Source organism: Equus przewalskii, chromosome 1, assembly GCF_037783145.1.
Source record: "Equus przewalskii isolate Varuska chromosome 1, EquPr2, whole genome shotgun sequence".
NCBI classification, from domain to species: domain Eukaryota; kingdom Metazoa; phylum Chordata; class Mammalia; order Perissodactyla; family Equidae; genus Equus; species Equus przewalskii.
This window is the reverse complement of record NC_091831.1, coordinates 141,755,619-141,776,808: the sequence shown is the minus strand read 5'-3', so window position 1 is coordinate 141,776,808 and position 21,190 is coordinate 141,755,619. Positions and strand designations below refer to the sequence as shown.

The 21,190-nt window shown below is 40.4% G+C and overlaps 1 protein-coding gene across 1 annotated transcript in view; it reads right to left on the bottom strand.

The window, feature by feature from the left end:
- The window catches only part of FBN1 (fibrillin 1), a 227,714-nt gene that overhangs the window by 10,776 nt on the left and 195,748 nt on the right, over positions 1 to 21,190 (bottom strand). Inside the window, exons 50-62 of the mRNA XM_008534321.2 lie at positions 19,473 to 19,598; positions 15,323 to 15,472; positions 14,884 to 14,949; positions 14,507 to 14,623; positions 11,623 to 11,742; positions 9,938 to 10,060; positions 9,238 to 9,369; positions 7,154 to 7,279; positions 6,370 to 6,576; positions 4,608 to 4,733; positions 4,235 to 4,357; positions 600 to 716; positions 201 to 329 (exon numbers count right to left, since the gene is read on the bottom strand). Coding sequence (XP_008532543.1) covers positions 201 to 329; positions 600 to 716; positions 4,235 to 4,357; positions 4,608 to 4,733; positions 6,370 to 6,576; positions 7,154 to 7,279; positions 9,238 to 9,369; positions 9,938 to 10,060; positions 11,623 to 11,742; positions 14,507 to 14,623; positions 14,884 to 14,949; positions 15,323 to 15,472; positions 19,473 to 19,598 — 1,662 coding nt within the window. The remainder of the gene's footprint in view (positions 1 to 200; positions 330 to 599; positions 717 to 4,234; positions 4,358 to 4,607; positions 4,734 to 6,369; positions 6,577 to 7,153; positions 7,280 to 9,237; positions 9,370 to 9,937; positions 10,061 to 11,622; positions 11,743 to 14,506; positions 14,624 to 14,883; positions 14,950 to 15,322; positions 15,473 to 19,472; positions 19,599 to 21,190) is intronic.

Here is a 21,190-nt window from a genome sequence, read left to right as displayed (position 1 = left end):
ATAGACACAATCAAGCATGAGACAAAAGATAAATCTCGAAGACATGGGACCTCTGCAAACCAGGCAAAATATTTCCCATCTTCAGTTGGGTGTCCCCCTCTGTGCTTCAGTGCCGATATCTTGTAGAGGACGATGATGGTGTTGATAGTCCCACAGGCCGCCTCACAAGGATCCAATAGGAAACCGAGGGCTCTACCCACCTTCACAGCTGGCGCCACTCTGATCAAGTGAGAATCCTCGCTGGCATTCACAGGTGAAGCTTCCAGGAGTATTCTGGCAAATTCCCCGAGACCCGCACAGGTTGATGTCAGAGGTGCATTCATTGTTATCTGTAAGAAGTTGTGGGGGACAAAAGGGGATTAAAAATTCCCTGAAGTTCTCTTCGTGTTGTTTAAAAGGAAGATGGAGGGATGATGCACTTGCAAAAGGCCAAATAAGGCCAACAACTTTCCACATACATGTGTGCACATGCATACGCACATACATGTACTCATATTTCTTTGAGTTTTTGTCTTCTGATTTGAACAGCAGAAGAACTAGCCAACAATCTCTTAAAGGAATAGCTACACTCCCTGTGGGGTTTCTCCTCTTCCGCTTACCAATGCAGGAAGTATGGTGTTGGGTAAACCCAGGAGGACATTTACATGTGAAGCTTCCAATGGTGTTCACACACAGGAACTGGCAGTTGTGCTGCTTAGTTGCACACTCGTCAAGATCTATAAAAAAATTGCAAGATAGGCATTGGAATCGAGCAGACAGCACAGGTACTGATAACGGCTCACACAAGGTTGACATAGGGGAAGCCATATTGTAGAAAAGAAACCGTATTGTAACTTTGAATGACCTCTGATTAACCAACTCAGACATGCTTTGTAGATTTTATGACCCCTCCCAGCTTCAGTAAATTGATGACTTTGTTCTTTTGAGTTCCTTAGGAATGTGATGACCTTTGGGCAGAGAATCTATGCTGACAGTCATCATCAATGACAACTGAAAGATGAGAGTACAGAGCGTTACTCTCGTCTTTGATGCATATCCAGTAAAACGAAAGACTATCAGGAATTAGACTAGATGTCTGCCCCCACCTGGGATCAGATGGATGCCCCCACCTGGAGACGAGCCCCCTATATAACTGGCCTGTAGTCTTTTTTCTGTAAGATGACTCTTTCGGATGTTAGTCGGCCATCTTCCCCCTTGCCCATTGCTCCCACCCCCCACCTCCCCCACTCCGCCGCTTGGGCGGAACTAGTACCTAGATGCCGCCCTAGGAAGCAGCTCTGAGATTTCCTTTCTATGTCTCAAAGGACCCTGGCCAGAACAGAGCCATAGCCAATGGCTAGGCGGAACCCAGGAAATAAAGAGTTTGAAAGATAAAATGTGGTCTCACTTTAGACCAAAAACTGTAGGTCTTTGGGAAATCAAAAGAAAACCCAATTCCCTTTAGCTAGAGGAATGCAGGAATTTCCCAAGAAAGGAATTTCAAATAAACTATAAAATTTTAAATAAATTATAAAATTAAGTAAAAGATCAAGAATTCTCAAAAATTTCCAGAGCATTGAAAAGATTTATTCAAGTTGAAATATAAAAAGAGATGTTGAGGCTGGAAATGAATTGGTTCACTTAGTTCTTTGCTGTTTTTAATCTGCTCAAATGAGATAGTCAACCAAACCAAACCAAACCAAACTGACTTCTTTGTTTAGAGATTCTCCCTTGCATAAAACAAAATTGAGCAATCAGGAAGGAAACAAGGAAAGAAAAAAACTCATTCAGATAAGCTAATAGCACTTTTAAAAACTGCCTACAGTATTTATCCAAATTATTTTCCATGTCTCAATAAAATCCTCTGCTTTGACCAGGTTTCTTTCCTAACTGCCTGAACTTCTAGGCTCATTCTCAACTCCACTGCTATCTAAAAACATCAAGAGATACAAAGTGTGTCCCAGCCTCTAGCTGAATTTTAATAATAATAAAAAAAAAATCACTGTGAATTTAGGAGCCAACCTTCCTTCCTTCCTCCCTCCCTCTCTTCTTTGCTTCTTCCCTCCTTCCCTCCCTCCCTTCATTCTGCCCTCCTTCCCTGCCTCCTTGCCTCCTCCAACCCTTCCTTTCTTAAGACCTTCTTTTATCATTGCACACAGATGTGCTTGGAGCTGCAGATCAGTGCCAGTTCCTGGCTAGAGTAACATCTGGAGTGGACCTAAACTGAAAGAACTTCACTGTCATTCTCCCAGTGCTGACTTCTCTTAAAATGGAGCCAATCCTGTTCTCTTTCCACTGTTGAAGGGTCGCTGTTTCTGTATTATTGACAGCTGAGTGCCTCCTGCCGGCAGGGTGACCTCCCCTCTCCATGCCCCAAGGGGCTTTGCTAGAGCACCATCACGTGTTTGCTGAAGCTTACCTGCAAACAGGTGAGGAGACAACTCAGGGATTTCTTACCACACTATTTTATAACTGCAACGCATCAAGAACAGCAACACTCGCTATTCTCACCTCCATGAAAGTCTGTTCTCCTCTTCTCTCCTCTTATCTGTACCCTCCCCATCCCTTAGGAGGGAAGTGCTGGTCCCACATTTCCCCTGGCACACATATTTGCACTACTCATTTTGATATTTAGTCATAGATGCCAAGTATGTGGAAGAATTTAGACCTTATGAGAAAAATACGAGAAAGGAACTTTTGTTCTAAGCGGATCTGCAAAAATCATATAGCTGCTTTTTGCATTCCTAAAACCATAGAGAGCATTACTGATACTTTTTATATATTGTGAAAGAATATACTTATTACTATACATTTAATTTCCATTTTTCACCTCTTAATTGCTGGAAATCTTTGAGGATTTTCTGCCCCCATAGGTTAGAAAAATGCTGTAAATTTGTTTTGCTTCTTGCAAATAATATACGCACAGAGAGATATTTTTTCCCCTGAATTTGGTTCTTCATTTATATGAATAAGTTTAGCGCTCTGAGTTGTAGCCTCACACTGCCCAGAACTCACTGTGATCCCCAGATGCAGAATAAGTTCTAAGTTTGAGAAAAACAGAGCTATGAGTAACTCTTCATTTAAGATAGTCAGAATTTTTTAGTAGATCTCTCAACTTCCTCTCCCTAAACTACAGGATTATATAGGATTTGTGCTGCACAGGAAAACCTCAGGCCATTGTCCATTATGTCATCCTGTATTACCTGCCTCTTAACTCTCTCCCTTCCAGCAGACATAGGAAAGGGCTTGAGGGCCCGACTTCCCTCCTTCTCCACTTTCACTCCATCCCACTATTTAACTTCCTTTACTTTCCTTTTTCTCCTTCAAGCCTTCATGACACACACTCTGACTCTTGTTCTGCCATCTGGTGTACCTTTCCTTCTCCAAATCCCTTGTTTTTCAAATTACTTTAAGTCTGACTCATTCATGCCATTCACTCAATATATGAAGTTCTTACTGTTGAGGAAGACGTTTACAAGAGTAAACCTACAGCAAAAGAATTTTGCAAAGGATAACTTCTGGCTAATAAGGGATTTCTGCATAGAATCTTGCTGTTTCCTAATTCTTTGTTTACATCTCAGATGAGCTCCTGGAGGGCAGGAATGACCCTATTTTACAGAACAAAAACCTACACAAAATGTTTACTTCATTAGGCATAATGTCCTCTAGGATCACGGCACTGACTAGTCTGAGGGAGAACTCAGCTGGAGCCCTAGGCTATATAATTGTTAGATAGACTGACTATGTAAATGCAATTGAGAGAAAGCAGAAAGGACACATATGTATGGTGACAGATAAAAAACTAGACTATTGGCGGTGAACAAAATGCAATTCTATACAGAAACTGATATACAATAATGCGCACCCGAAATTTACACAATGTTATAAGCCAATATGACCTCAATAAAATAATTAAATTAAAAAAAAAAAAGAAAGCAGGTCATCTGTTAGGAATTCACACACCTGAGCCTTGTAGAAGTGGCCCTGCTGTCTCTGAGACCCCCATGGACAGCCCCCATGGATGCCCATGGGACAGGCAATGAGGATGGCTGCTGCCGCTGGTCCTCTGCAATCTCCCTCCATCCAGCATAGGAGGTTGGGTCACAGGGAGCCTCCATGGAGGCACTAACCCCAGGGAAGCACCTTTTGCCTGCAGAGAAGGTCTTTCAGCTTGCCTATGAATTTCCCAAAGGCACAAGGAATGCAACCACGTGGCCACGGGCAGGCAAGTGGGCGATGGCAAATCCTACTTTACCTTTACAGCTCCTTCCATCCTCCTGCAGAATGTAGCCTTTCGGGCAAGAACACTGGTAACTCCCTTCAGTGTTTTTGCAGATAAAATTGCAGGGTTTGGGAGCCTGGTTGCACTCGTTCAGATCTACGATCAAAGAGATACAGTGTGATTGCCCATCTAAAAAGAGGCCTAAATGCTCAATACCCACAGGGTCTAACAAAGAATTTTAGTTTTGAGGAAAGAAAATGTAAACTGTATGTAGTCTTTGATCTTTGTCTTTTGTTTTCTTGTGAAATAACATAGGCTTTTTAGATTTTTAGTTTAAGAATTTTAGTTTTTTGCCATAATCTACAATTTCCACTTGGGAGTAAACCATCAGAAATAGAGTACTCACCGACACAGGAAGTCCCAGTTATATCTGGAGTGTAGCCAGTTTTACAAATGCAATGATAGGATCCCCTGTCATTGACACATTCTCCGTGTCGGCAAACATCATGAATAACCTTGCATTCATCAATATCTATAATGTAATAAATAGAAATTAAAATAAGAAAGACATTATAAAATGGACAACATTCATATGTAGTGGTCACTTCAGAATAAATACTAATAAACTGTGTTACTATATTATGGACCTAAGAAATTAAACCAAGGGGATGATGGCATATATTTTATATGTAATGGTAACTATGTTGAAAGGCAAATGAATAACTCTATCAGACTTTAGTGGTAAACTAACCAGGCTAGGGGAAATCTTTAAAAATAATTTGTCTTCTGTTGATACTGTTTTTTTCCTCATATTTAGCTCCTTGCTTCATCTCGTGCCATCAAGCCTGCCTCCTGCTGACATCTCATAAATGAATCACAGCAGTGGATCCTTTTGACAAGGAAATCCCATTTTTGTCCTAATATTGCATGCCCAAAATAAGAAGGAAAGTTTTTTTCTACTTTTTTTGTTGTGGTTAAAGTTAATCCTGAAAAATAGCAAATTGCATAATATTGGAGAAATGGGATCAAACCTCCCTCCTTAGGTGAGGGAGGCACCAGGGCTCTGGGGTGGATCACCAGGCTGGATCTTTTCAGCCTGCTAAGGAAGAGAGACTCTTACTTAAGGTTCCAACACAGAGGAGAAGGATTTGGTCAATATGCACTATGAAGCATTAAAGCCACTGTCCTCCCCATCTTGACCTTTCTATCTCCTTAATGCTTGGTGGGGTGCCAATACCAAGTGAGTTCTTAGCCTTTGATTGCCAAATAACCATTTTATACCAAGAACTGTTATTTTTCCTGATTTCTCCAAGTTTACTCTGACATGCAATTTAACATTCTCTCATTGGTCTCAAGAAATTAGTCTGTTCCCCAATATCATTTTCACATCCTCCAAAGAACCATGAATTGCTTTTGGTCACTCCATGTAATCCATCTAGTTCTGTCTTTTACCACATCCAATTCTGTTAGTCCACCTTTAGCCACATCTTTTTAACATGAACACAAATCCTACTTAATCTCTTTCTTCTCCTCTCACTTTCAATTCCTTCCCAAGGAACTCAGAAAGTCTCTCTCCTTTCTCTTTTATGAAACTCAAAACAATTTCAGTTCCTGTTGATAGGGCTGGAAGGCTTCTTCAGAGCTGCCTCAGACACCTTGACAGCCTCCTCATCCCTCTCAAGTTAAAGCATCCTGCACTTTTCCAGAGGCAATTATGTGTTACTGAATATCAGATTGTTTATACTCCTTTCAGGTAGTATATTTCAGTCAATTTAAGAGTTAAAATACATATTGGTAGACTAGGAATTTAATGATCATTTATTTCAAAATTTATCTAAAAATTATATTCTGAGTAACCAAAAACTGTGGACTTCTGTTTAAAAAGTTGAGGACTCCTTGTAATGCAAAGACAGGGACGCAAGCACACAATTTAATCAGGTGGACCAAGAACACTTTGGCACCACGGCCTTGAATGTCTAAAACATCACAATGAAGAATTTTTGTTGACCTCAATTATGCCACTCAGCCTAGGCCCATATAGTAGATTCCATCTTCTCATTTCTTTTTCACAATACAAACACACAGACGAACAAATTCCCTGTGCAAGTATTTTTGGACCAAATGAAGTACCTGCTCCATTGGTCCTAAAGCAGAACAAAATGAAGTACCTGCTCCGTTGGTCATAAATCCTCGGCCATGGGGGCAGAGTTTTTTGAAAGCCACAGTACCCTGAAAAGGGCAGATCTCACAGTGGGGACCCCAGCCTCTCCCTCCGTCACAGCAGCATTCAGACTTGGTGACTGGGTTCCTGTTGCTCGAGCCGATCTGACACATGTTTTGGAGCACCTCTGTGAAGCAGTACCCTTCCCGATTGTCTGGAAGGGACATTATATTAAAAAGAAGATTTTAGGGAATTTTACGAGCATAGCAAGGGATTAAGAATTTGGTCAGATATAAAACTCAAAAGGGATGTAACACTTTACCCTGGGTGAGAAGGAGCAAGAAGGGAAAGCTGGAAACAGCAGTAAGAGAGAAAGGATGACATCTGAGGGAAACAAATAAGACAAGAAAGTCAGTAAGTAGTCTGAAAGGCATTGGCCTAGACAAGGTTATAACTCCCAGAAATAAGGGGGAATAGGTGTGCTATAGAGAGAGAAAGGGGGGCAGAGAAACACATGGAAACTGATCCTGAGCACCAAGGGCTTAAAAAGGCAGCTGAGGAAGAAATTCCAAACAAGTGATTCAGTGATATAATTCTCAAAGGAAGAATTTAGCTGCAGGGTGGTGCTAAGCCCAACGGACAATCAGTCATTGAGTCACCTCCAAAACATGACCATTTTTAACACTTCCTCACATTTTGACAATTCCTATTATTTCAAATCAGAGATCTGGGTCTCAAGCATCTCAGAGAGGAGGCTGGGGTTACGAGAGTGTCCTGCTGTCCATACTCACCCAGGCACTCGTCCTGGGCGGGGCTGGCTGTGAAGCCGTCATTGCACTCGCAGGTATAGCTTCCCCGGGTGTTGAGGCAGCGCCCATTCTCACAGATCCCCGGCTTGGTCTGACATTCATTCTCATCTGTGTGGTTTCATTGAAGGACGGAAAACAAGAGGAGGCATCTGACCGCTTTGTACAAGGATGGATTCTTTCCCTTTTTTTAAAAATGTAGCTTGTGAATAGGTAATCTATTCACATGGTTCCAAATTCAAAAGGTACAAAAGAGTATTCAGGAAAAGTCTCCCTTCCTCCCCTGTTCACTAGCCATCAAACTGCCTCCCAGGGAGGCAACCAGTCCTACTGCCATTCGTTCCTCAGGAAACATCCCGGAGGTGGATGATGCATATACAAGCAAATTCATACACACACGTGTGTGTGTGTGTACCTCCACCCTTTTAAAAACATAATCAATAGCATTTTTATATACTCAAACATAGATGATAGCCTTTTATGTACACTTACATTTTTCAGTTAATAAAATTTAAAACTTTCCATACCTGTACATAAAGAGAATTCCCAAAGAATTACTTCAAGTGAAGGAAAAATATTTAAGATCAACATGTGAAAGAATTATTACACTATTTCATCAGAACAATGTCTGTGATGGTCAGTTTTGACCTGAGGGAGTTTGTCTAGACTAATCTTCAGATTCAATATAGAATACATTTATCGTAATATTTCAACAATCTTATTAAGATATAATAAATCATAATTCAGTCTCCCAAGTCAAAAAAAAAAGCTTTAAAATAGCTGCAGTTTCTTAGAATGATCGGAGGATTATTTAGAAAGGTCATCAACAATTTGCCTCGGTGCTTCCCGATGAGAATTGTTCTGAGCCAGAGGCAGAGATCTTATCAGAGGAAGAGGAGGTGGAAGGTGACTTCTAGAGAAGCATTAAAACAGATTAAAATCCCAGTGCCCAGGCCACTCCAGACCAATTAAATCAGAATATCTGGGGTGAAACTGGAGCTTTCCAAATGATTCCAATGTGCAGCTGAGGCCAAGAATCCCTGATCCCAGAAGATCCAGTGTGTGATCATTAATCCACCTACTTTTTCTGTGCTTTTGAAGTCTGGTCTTCACTTACTGTTTAATTCTGTATCTTACAGAGTAAGGGGATAATGAGGCTCTTAAATTTCTTGACTGACAACACAAAATATATGTTTTCTAATGTCACTGATTATTAAGAAAGAAAAGAATGCATGTTGGAATTTTCTAATTTTCTCTTGTATTTACTGTCTAAAGCTGAGGTCAGGAAACTTTCCTATAAATAACAGTAATATTATAGTATCACTATATAACATTTGGTAAATATTTTAGGTTTTGTAGGCCATATAGTCTCTATTGCAAATATTCTATTCTGCTCTGCAATAGTGGCATGAAAGCAGACATGGACAACATGTGAGCGAATGGTTATAGCTATGTTCTAGTTCAACTCGATTTACAAAAACAGGTGGTGGGCTGGCAAGCTGGATTTGGCCTTTGCGCTGTGGTTTGCCAACCTCTGGTCTAAAGCTGTGGTTTTCAAAGCTGGATCCAAATTAGAATCACCTGGGGAGCCTTAAAATACCAGAGCCTGGGCCCCTCTCTAGACAAGACCGGTTTCTGGAGGTAGATCCCACTGATTGAGTGATATTCCTGGTTCAGAGGGACCTGGCATCAGTACTCCATGTCAGGATGCAAAGTTGGGTCAACAGGGAGGCATTCCAATGTGCTGGAGAGAACTGATCCCAAAACAACAAAGAATGATAAAAAGTAAAGGAAGGGAATAGAGGAAACACCTGGTATTCCAATCCTGGCAGCAAAATGGGCCAAGAACGTAGGTGAAGGCCAGCTCAGAGGGAGAGAATGACTGTGCTCATGGAATTCATAGATAATCAAGAGGCAGTGGACCGTCACAGAATGTCGTAACATGAGGTAAGAGGTGCAAAATGGCTCTAGCTGAGAACACAGTGCCCACAAGGACTCAGAGCCCAAGTCCTTGGTGGCCTTTGTTACTTCTGACTTAGTCAGAGCTCCCTGGACAGGGCTTCTCTTACCGACACAGCCTTCTCCGTCAGGTCTCCGCTGATACCCAGGTCCGCAGATACATATGTACGTGCCGATGAGGTTCTTGCACTCCATTTGTTTTTCAGCACAATCATGCTTCCCCTCTTCACACTCATCCTCATCTAGAAAGAATGTATTACCACAAATTTATAAAAGAAGCTGCACTGATTTCCTGCCTTTTAAACATAAAATGGTATTAAGTAACCTATTTCCTTTTGCATTGTCGGGCGCTGGCCTCTTAAGAATGAGAGGGAGTCTTCTAAGTACCTTTGAAGTTGATGAAGAAATCACTCCCTAACTAACTGGTACCCTCTTTGAAAACACGAAGCATGATTTCTAATTCTTTTTGATGAATTGAGGATCTCTGTCTCAACCTCACCATACTGAACTTCTTGAATGTGGAGAAATGTCCTTTTTTCTTTCTATTTTCACATTTGCAGAATGGCTGGCATGCGATGTATAGTGAATTAAAAAGGATCTGCAGTGCAGCCCTCAACTCAGCTTGATGATGTTTGAAACTACAGTTTAGGAGGAAAGGTAAAAATGACAATCCTTATATCATCCAGGGACTGTAGCAGTGTGCCTGATCCCCAGCCATCCTCTAGTATTGGAAACTTTGGAGGGACATCTCCCATAACAGATAGTGTTAGAGCTCCCTGGCTTAGATGACCTTGAACATGGATGTCTCACCTTTGCACATCCTCCTGTCTTCTCTCAGAACATATCCAGTGGGACATTTGCATTCATATGACCCATAGGTGTTTACACATCGGAAAGCACAGAGCAGAGGATTCTGGGCACATTCGTTTATATCTGCAGCAGAAGGTAGGAAGAAAATAGTGGATCAGGGACAATAGCCAAAAAAAGGAATCTGAAAATTTTACCAAAAGCTGACATGCTTCATTGTCATAAACATGGATGGACCAAGCAGTCTCTGATTTTCAGGAAATTATAAGATGAGTTGATTATTTTATAATTGGTATAAGCAGGGTGACCATACATCCTGGTTCTCTCAGCACAGTCCCAGTTTATGCTTCTGGTCCTTGTATAATTATTAATGGTGATTTAGGTGGATGAAAAATTATAGGTCACCCTATTTATAGGGAGCTTTTCTGAAATTCTGACTTTGAAGCCTCAAGTTGACCACTTGCCACTCCCTAAAGCCACATAGGGTGGTGATTAGTTTTACCCTATTCAGCCAAAACAAGGCAATTGTTGTCAAAACAGAAGCAGACCCCTCCAGCATCCTTAACCACCTCCCTTTCCCCATATAAAAGAGGCTCCTGTGAAATACCAGTGATTCTTATCCCCAAGCAAATAGTGTTCTGAATTATTTTACACTATCAGAGATACTTAGTTCACACTCATGCCCACATTATAGCCTTAAATAGATGGGAATGACTTTACTATTAGTGGATAAACGTGATTTCTGTAGATTTCATAGTTTGGAACTATCAGAATATGTTTTGGAAAAGCAGGCTTAAAACAGACCATCTTCATGATCATGTTTCTCCCTAAGGCCAATGATGCTGACTGAGAACATCAGTAAGAACCCAGATCATGATTTAGTCACAGTCTTTAAAGATTCACCAACAACTCTGACCATGGGTCATACTTTAATATCAACTTTACTCTCTACCTTCACCTCCCCTTCATCCTTTTCTTGGACCAGTTGTTCTCAACTGAGAAATGCATCAGAATCACCTGGGGGGCTGCTGTGCCCCTCTCTTAGAGTTGCTGATTCAGGAGGTCTGGGATGAAGCCTGAAAATCTGCATTTCTTATAAGTTCCCAGGTGATGCTGATGGGGCTGGTCCAGGGACCACCTTTTGAGCACCACTGTTCTAGGCACTCTTTCCCCTTTCCCTCTTTCCATGCATCTTTCCAGGCATACTGACAGATGCTTATAGAGTACAGGCAAGCTCTTTTGCTGTGACAGCTATAGGATGTCGGTGGTTATCTCAGAGTACAGATGTTTCAATAATAGAAAAGAAAAAGGAAAAAGAAGAGAAGAAAAAGAAAGGGAGCATGGAAGATGAAAAAAAAAAAAAGAAAAAAGAAGGGGAAAATGGAAAGTAAGAAAAAGGTAGAAAACAAGACAGGTGTTGTACCCAAATACTAGTAGGAGGGAGACATCAACAAGAATTCTGCGTGATAAGCAGTCTAACTTGTGCTAGGAGCCACCTACATCTTTTTCAGATACTCCCTGCAGAGAGGAGGCCACACAGAGAAGAGATGATGGAAGGGCCCATCAGGCCCAGATGGTCTTTATTCTATACTCTCTGAGTGGTATTTAATACCAAGAATTGTAAGCAACCAACTGTGGTCCCCATGATCAGAACACGTAACCAACAATTTTGTGGTTAAGAGGCTTACCTTCACAAGTCATCATTGGACCAGGCTCAAATCCCTCCTCACAGGTGCATTCAAAACCTCCAATCACATTCTTGCAGGTTCCATTGCCGCAAGGATTGCCCACAGAACATTCATCAATATCTGCAAGTGACCAGGAAAATATTCAAAACATGAGGAATTGAGAGAAAATGGCTTGGACTCAGCTAATACCTTTTTTCTGTCAGAGTCCTTTGACTTGTAACGTCTTGTTTCATTCTCATTCTGTCCTTGCAAGAAAGGAGTGCACGTGTCTTATCACCACAGGTTTATAGCTGTGAAATGTGACTTGCTAAGTGGCAGTGGCAGTGACAGGACCTGGGCTGGTAGGCCTTATAGCGCTCTTCTCCATGAGTTCCTCCAGTCTCCTGCATGATGAAGAAGTGAATCTTCTCCCAGGAGTAGACGCTTGAAGGGTTAAAACAAGGCTTCTTGCACAAGTCAAAAGTTTGTGCTTATTTAAAACTAGAACTACATCTCTAGTTTGGCCTTACATTACATCACTCTTCAAGAAGCCTTAAACATGATGGATTTTTGCCAGATATAAAATAGAAGACTAAACTTACGCAAAATAAGAGAGCAGAGGTTAAGCAAAATTAATACACTGGATAAAATCAAGATTCAAGTAGATTTTGTTGATTCCGTTGAAAACAGATGGTTTATGTTAGGCAGAAGACAGGTTAGAAAGAAATATGTTTAGGGTATGATCTCTGTAAACAACCATAGAGAGAGAATAAGTCTTAACAAGGAGGTCTAAAACTATCTATGCCTCCTAACCCACCCACCTACAATACTGACTGTTCTGATTCTGACACATCTCTTGGGGAGAATATCTTCCTTTGGGAAAGGAAATTTTTGAGAAATAACCTTGTTATTTTAACTATCTAGGGCACAGAAGAGTAACGGACTATCATCAAGGTTTATGTCTTCTGTTGGGTTCTGAAGTCGGAAAGTGCAGGCAAGAGGGTGTGGCAGAGAGGCCCTGGCTGAGGAGGCTCCTTTCTCTCATACAAAATAGCACTAACTGAAGATTCCAAAGAAAAAACATTGACAACTTGGCTTTTGTTCTGCTATGAAATTGCATTTCACTCTCAAGAATACTATATCTCCTTCAAGTTAAAAATCACAATATCATTAGTTTTTAGAGCTCCAAGGTAATGAGAAACAATTTAGTCCGTCTGCATACTACTATATTCTAAAGCCTAGAAAAGCTACAGAGCTTGCTTGAGCTCCCGCAGCCATTGCTGCAGAGGAACTCCTCATGCCCTCATTCCTTGTATTGAAAAGAATACTTTCTAATGTGCACAAACTTTCAGCATTTATGCCATTATTAGTCCAGGATACACTGAATTGCTTTGAATTTCCTGATAAACTGACATAATACTTGGATTCAATTTGAAGTTAGTGTGGATTGAGAGGTCAAATGTCAGCCATAGGAGCCTTTCTTTGAAATTGTAATAAGAAGGTTACAATAAGAGGAGCTACACTGGGTACATAGCATTTCATATTACTAAATGTAATATAATCTGGAATAAATTTTGTATTTTACATATTGAGAGAATAAGATCATGACCATTAAAATTTTTTTTTTTAACTTCACAAAGACTTTCATTATAATGTTGTCCTTTCCAGTAGCTCTTCAAACGTGTCTGTCTTCCCTGTTGGACTGTAAGGTCTGTGAAAGGAAGGCTTGGTTCACTGCTGTAGCCACAGAGCTTGGCACAGTGCCTGGTACATGGTGGGGACTCAGCTAGTATTGCTAAATGAATGATATATGAATGAGTGGACAAAACTTATTTCTGTCCCATCTTGGTACTTAAACAACTTAGTGTGAATACTGTGTAGCTTAATTTCTTTCTGTTTTTAAATTTCTTTTTTCTTTTTTTTATTTTCAGATGTACATCATATTTCGAATTCTGTGTACATTACATCATGCTCACCACCTGAAAACTAATTAGACATCCCCTCACATGTGAGCCTAATCACCCCTTTTTCCCTTACCCCCCACTTCCCCTATGGTAACCACCAATCCAATCTCCAATGCTATGTGGTTTTTGTCGTTGTTTTTATCTTCTACTTATGTTTGAGATCATATGGTACCTGACTTTCTCCCTCTGACTTATTTCACTCAGCATAATACCCTCAAGGGCCATCCATGTTGTCACAAATGGCTGGATTTCATCATTTCTTATGGCTGAGTAGTAGTCCATTGTGTATAAATACCACATCTTCTTTATCCATTTGTCCCTTGATGGGTACCTAGGCTGCTTCCATGTCTTGGCTATTGTGTATAATGCTGCAACGAACATAGCTTTATGCCTTTGTGTTTTCAAGTTCTTTGGATAAATACCCAGCAGTGGGATAGCTGGATCATATGGCAGATCTATCCTTAATTTTCTGAGGATACTCCATACTGCTTTCCATAGTGGCTGCACCAGTTTGCACTCCCACCAGCAGCGAACAAGGGTTCCCTCCTCTCCACAACCTCTCCAACATTTGTTGTTTCCTGTCTTGTTAATTATAGCCATTCTGACCGAAGTAAGGTAATAACTCATTGTAGTTTTGATTTGCATTTCCCTGATAGCTAATGATGTTGAGCATCTTTTCATATGCCTGTTGGCCATCTGTATATCTTCTTTGGAGAAATCTCTGTTCAGATCTTTTGCCCATTTTCTAATTGGATTGTTGGTTTTTTTGTTTTGAGCTGTATGAGTTCTTTGTATATTTTGGAATATTAACCCCTTATCTGATATGTGGTTTGCAAATATCTTCTCCCAATTGTTAGGTTGTTTTTTCGTTTTGTTGATGGTTGTGCAGCTTAATTTCTAATTCATAAAATCCCAGTGGAAGAAACTGATTTATTACTCACCCACACATTCGTTCCCTTCTAGAATATAACCAAAGGGACACTCGCAGCGATAGGAGCCATCTGTATTGATGCACTGCCCATGTTTACAGACATCAGGTTCTCCGCATTCATCCATATCTTAAGCAAAGAAGGAAAAAACAGCGAATAACAAGGTACTTTTTTTAAACACAAAGGTAAATTGTGATCATTTCAGTGCCTAACCAATGAAATATCTAACACTACAATACAATAATACAATTGGTCTCTAAATGAAAAGAAAAAAGTAGAGCTTAATCTTTCAAGATAGATGTGGAGAAATAAGAACAACTGGAAAAGGGCAAGAAAGAGGCTGTTTGAGAATATTAAGAAAAGCTGAGAATCCAGCACAAGCGACTCACCAACTGCTGAATCATCAATTGCCACAATGATCCCGCTTCCATAGGGACAGATCTGGCGGAAGGCCTCTGTGGTGGAGATGCACACTCGTTAATAGATAGACCTTCGGCAACTGGCTACAGGCTCCTCCCCAAACATTGTGTAGTGGTCAAATTGCCACATGCTGCACGTATCCAGAAACAATGAACAAGACAAGCCCAGAAACCAGAGAAAGTCAACAAGGCTCCCAGAGCTGGTGCAACTACTACTTGGGCAGCTCTGACTTAGTTCAGAAGAAAATAACTACCTAGCTCCCAAGATGAAATGATTTTAATGAACATTTTAGTTAGACTCACAATTAAATTAAGTTGTCTTATTTTCTTGAAGGCCTATAATCGTACTTATTTCATGGGCAGTCTGTACCTTGAATGGCCCAAAGAAAAATGCAGATGGCAGACATACCGTCTGGTTCAGTGGGGCACAGCTCACAGGGATCGCCCCAACCTTCTCCCTTCAAGGCACAGCAGCATTCCTGTTTGGAGTGATTTTTGGATTTGGGTGACGAACACTTTCCTCCTTCAAACTTCGCATAGCAGTAGCTCGTTCGCAAATCTGCAGCACAAATTCAAAAGACCCTTTAGTGGCTTCCCTACTAAATTGTCACTGTATAATAGTGAATAAGAAGCATTCCATCCTATTAAATGTGTTCTCTTCTCAATGCTATATTAATACTCCTTAAGTGATTCTAATAGTAACAGAGCTGAGATCTTTAAAATCGTAGGCAATTTTTGTAATGAGATCTGATGAACAAACGTATGTGGTTTTTCACCTTATTATTTCTCATTTTAGCCAATTTTCCAAAATAACCTGATGTGAACAGTAAAAACTAACATTGTTACATATCAAAACTGACATCATCAGTGACTTCAGGATGGGGACATTCAGAGATGGAATCATTCACAAGATCCCTTCATTGATAGCTCTACTTGCATGTGTTTGGATAACATTGAGCAAGCACACTGGGTTAGGGTAGACCTCCCAGTTCTAGTACTTACTGTGATATCACACTATGCTGTTTATTCTGTGTCCCCTAAGCCCTGGAACCAAAATAAAACCTCAGATTCCAGGCACAGAACAAATAAAGATGCGGCAATTTTATGGAATGGCAAAAATACAATACAATAGTCGTTCACTGAAGCAGCTACTTATGGAGTTGCTCTCTACAAAAAGCATGTAGGGCTTTCTGCAGATTTTACACACACACACGCAGACACATACACATACACACACACAAGCTTGTTTACCTCAACAGGACAGTGAAGGTAAAGAGGAGGGCAGGGAGATAGGTGGACGAGAGGGAGAATAATCTTTCTTTTAAAGACTAAATTTCTTTAATATCAATTATTTCTTGGTGACTCCAACATGGAAGATGGGATCTAGTTCCTACAAAATTCTCCAACATTGCTTGACATAATTTTGGAAAGTGACTTTTCCATTTCTTATAGAGCAAATTGGGTAACACTAAAAAGTGAGCTCATCCAAAAGCCTGGAGTGTGTTTTTTCTCAAACTTGACTTCCAAAACCTTGCAAACGCCTCTTGAGTTACACAGAGGCTAAAAGCTGTAGGTTTTAAGGAAATGCTTTCATATCCATTTTGCACAATTCCCCTTTCTTTATGTCTGACCAGGTCTGCTTTCTTCTGTTTTCCAATCCCAGTAGCATACTATAGCCACCTATGCATTTCTGTTAAGACAATTTCACCAGCTTTTATTTCATGACAAAGGAGACAATGAAAGAATAGCTGAGTTGCCAAAGACCACAGCAGAAAAATTTTCATGAATTAAAGTAAAAAATATCTGTCTATCAATCATATTTACTAGGCTATGGAAAGTCAAATTAAGTTGGCCTCCCCAATGAACTTGTTCAACTTTTTATGGCTACCAACTGTTCTGGATAAATTATCTCTGGTTTCTACTCTACCTCCACAACTGCTATAGCTAGGACCTAGCAGGCACCTTCAATGAACCACTCCTCTGAAGGCCAAGAGCAATAAACGTCAGTCTTTGTCCTGAAGCATGTCTGCCATCCAAATGTCTGCTTTGCTGAGGAGCTTCAAGATGTAACAAATGATAGTTTCTTGAAGGGCACCTTTAATTTAATTTATTTCAAGTTCACTGTCATATACAATGTTTTGCATTTATTGATCTTGTTTTTATTATTTATGCCTACAACTGTCTTAAGATATAATTTATTTACTACAGTCATGCATCACTTAACAATGGATATGTTCTGAGAAATGCACCGTTAGGTGATTTCATTGTTGTGCGAACATCACAGTGCGTTTTCACAGACCTAGATGGTATAGCCTACTATACACCTAAGCTACATGGTACTAATCTTATGGGGCCACTGTCGTATATCTGGTCCACTGTTGACTAAAATGTTGTTATATGGCGCATGACTACACACACAAAAATGTCTCCACAAATGTATTAAAACTTAATTCTCTCCTATGTCTTCCAGCTTGTAATGTTTCTTTTAAACCTGGATACATGCAGGTTCTAATAAATATTTGTTAAAATTCTCATTCTGTTATCCTTTTATCACAGATAGTACTCCACCCCCCAGCCCTGCCTCCCCAACACCACTCCACCCCCACCCCTGGAAAAAAATCTAGGCATTACACAGAGGCTCAAACACATGAAGTTCAGAGTGAGCCTAAATGATGAATTCCCTTCACTGAACTTTGTAAATAGGAGTGGCTTATTTACATGTATGGCCTTCAGGTGCCAGGATCTGTTCACCTGAGTCCTATCCTATTTGTTCCTTCAAAAACACTACCTGTGGTTCTGTGGAATTTTCTCATTTCCTGGGCAAGAGAAGTCTGACTCCTAATTTGTCATCCTATAAGAAAAACCCAGTTCTTAATCCCCTGGCTCCAGCAAAATCTGTGCTCTGTGGGAGATTTACATTTGCTTGTGGTGATTCTCTAGAATTGGTTTATTAATCAAAGGTACCCTGCATTAGGAAAGAGAGCTGGGCTCGCCCACATCCTTTAACTAGGGCTCGCTAGGGTGCCTGTTTACCGGTCCATCTGCAAAGAGGCCTTAATGACCTTTTAAATTTCATCAGAACTACACAAGTCACTTTCCCTGCTTGCATTCCTCAATTCTGGCTCTGCCTCTTGGAGCTGAGCATGTGGCAGGACTGCTCACAGCTGGGCTGACTCTTCCTGCAGCGTTAGCTTGCTCTCTGACAGGCCAGTGCAAATTGAATTAATAGCCTATGAGTTTCCTCTGGCCTGCCACATCGGCAGATTCACACCTGGTTTCTCACTGCTCTCCTTCCAAACTCAGGCTAAGCCAAAGGCACACAAAAACAAGGGAGTAGGAGTTAGAATTTCTCTGGCTGGTCTGAACCATACAGACAGAATATCTGCTTGAATCAAGCACTACCCCACCCACAACCCTGAAATTCACATGGGCCTCTGACAGCTATCTACAAGAGCAAACCAACCAGAGGATTCTCAACTCTCCTGCTTCACATTTCTAAAAATTGGGTAACAAAACGACCAGGAGAAACGTAAAGAGTGAATCAATAGAATAACTATAACAAGAGTCTATGAAGGACTGAGAAACTAACAAAGCTTTGTTACATACTCAGTGATTTCTTGGGCAGGTGATTCTTCTGTAAAATGTAGAAATTGACTTCCAAAAATTAAATGCCTTGTCCTAGGCTAAAAATGGCAGGGCTGAGACCCCAGACCCAATTTTTGGAATCGCAAATGATATCCATTGCCTTATTTGGTAATATGGAAGCAAAGCAAAAGAAAACAAAACAAAATGACCAAGAAAAAGAAAACTGAACAATAAAACAACACTGGGGGGTGGGGCGGGGAATTGTGTGTATGTGTGGGGGTTTTTTGGTTCTGAATTCATTAAAATAGTTTGTATAAACAGATAGACACACACAACTGCATTGTTTAGTAAATCTATAAACAGTTTTCTGGGACATAATACACTGTGTTATGCTTAAATTCAGGCTCCCTTCTGATTTTTTTTTTTTTGTGAAAGTTCACAAGTATTATTCCTGAAAACAGACGATGGCCCAGCAAGAATTCTGGTCAGTTTAAATGTATTTTTCTGCTTTCTTAGAAAACTTGTGATGTAAGGGAAGGGCACATTAACCTAGGGGCATCCTGGTTAATCTGCATTCTTCTGTCTGAAAGTCTAGGTTTTGGCTCATATTTATACAGGTTACCTCTTCAGAGGCAGAGAATCTGTAGCTGAACTTCCCCCAGGCTTTGCCATATTCAGTGGCTCAGGGCTGATCCCCCTCAGACTGACCTGTTTGCATCACTGTTCTTAGGGGCAGAGAGAGGTTTAAGTGCCAGGATAGTTGTTGTACAAGCAACCATAACTTGATGGATGAGTTTTTAACCTTAAAAGTAAAAATGAACTTTCTGACATATGGTAATCATTAGACCTCTGGGTGAATGAAAACTCTCCCTCTTCTCTTTCAAAAAGAATCAAAGCTTTGCCATGTTTCAAACATAAAACCACAACAAATAAACACAGAGTAATGAAAGTCTAAAGCCTTCAAAGGCACTTACCTTGGCACCTTCTTCCAGTGGAGGACAAGGAGAACCCATCTGGACACAGACATTTGAAGCTGCCTTCTGTGTTACTGCACGTGCCCAAGGCACAGATTTCTGGCTCTTCAACACACTCATCAATATCTAAAAGAATTACATGTGTCACACAAAGGCAAAACTAAGGAGACACCATCAAGTACCAAATGCAAAATGTGGAAGTACAAAGTGCAAATGAGTTTAGAACTCTTCCAATAATGAAAATATTTTCCTGTATCCTAATGCTGCGAGTGAACTTCTAAGCTGTGATGACTTCTAAAAATTAGTTTTGACGGTTCTTGTTGTAAAAAATGGAATCTGCAATTGCCTTCTAAGGGATGCAGAGAAACATCTCTTACCCAGACTGAGTTGTTTGGCTAATTAGAAAAGCTGGAGTAATTTCATACCACCCCAAGCTAGGAAAGAAGCAAGAGACTCCAGAGTCTGACTTCACCACTGCACAGTAAGTAGAAGCGCTGAAACTTGAAGGCTGTTGACAATGAGTTACTAAGTGAGAGATCTAGGCTTTTGGACCAAATTTACTCGCCTCCACTCATCCATGATGCTTTTCTCAATACCCCATGCTATAGCTGTAAACTATGAATTTCATCAATACTGTGAAAACAATCCTATGCAGTACAAACTAAAGATATCACGGAAGATGAGGCTCCGAACTCTCATTTGCAGGTTAATTTTTCTGAAGACAAAAAAATCTTCCCTGTATAGACAGTTTTCCTCTCATCATACAGATAACAGGAATCTGATACACTTAGAATTGTGCCATATTTATATCTCAGCTACTGTAAAGGGGTGACTGAGGGGGGTCTGAGATAAAGTTCGAATGGCTTGGGTAGCCATATGCCCTAGTTTACCTGGGAGAGTCCTAGCTTATGCCTGTTGACCTGGCCTCATTATGAATGGTGCCCTCCTCAAAAGTGTGTTGGTTTGGTCAATAAATTACATGATCACCCTACTTATGGAAAAAATATGGTCACTCTTTCCAACAGACTTACTCATCTTTCCCCTGACTTTCAGCAGGAATTTGTAGTGAAAAAGAGGTAAGTTTTGATTCTGAGCCATGCTATTTTTATGGAAATACATTTTTTCAACAAAGCACACATCTCTTGTATCTTGAGGCTCTTTATTTTCATGTTTGTGCAAAGAGTTCTACCCACACCAAAATGTACTCACATTACACAGCTTTATTGCCCAAGTTCCAGCTAAAAGGAACTTAGGAAATTAACTCTGTTATCTTGACTTAATATTGTAAATACCACACAATAGATATTCCAGCAATGTGCAATGCAAAGTGATTATCTTCCTGTACAATGCAAAACCAACCTCTTTCTCACTCCATGCTACACATTGCATTTATAATTGCATCATGCTTCCTGTGGTTTATTAACTAATCTGAACTGCTGCTGCTGATGGAACTACTCCATTCCCACACTCCCTTCACCACAACATCCAACCTTTTCTTAAAAGAAAAGCCGACTTTTGTAAACATGCTCAAATATTTCTTTTTGGTTGTTGTAATTCTTTTTCTTATAGTAGAAGTTAACCTGTAGACACTGACTTCCTAAGAGTGGGGACAAAGACTACAGAATGGGCACATTTATTGACTATTCAGGAAGTTGTTTTTCTTTCTATACATTTCCATTCTGTTCATTCTAGGGGAATTTTGCATTAATGATGTATTG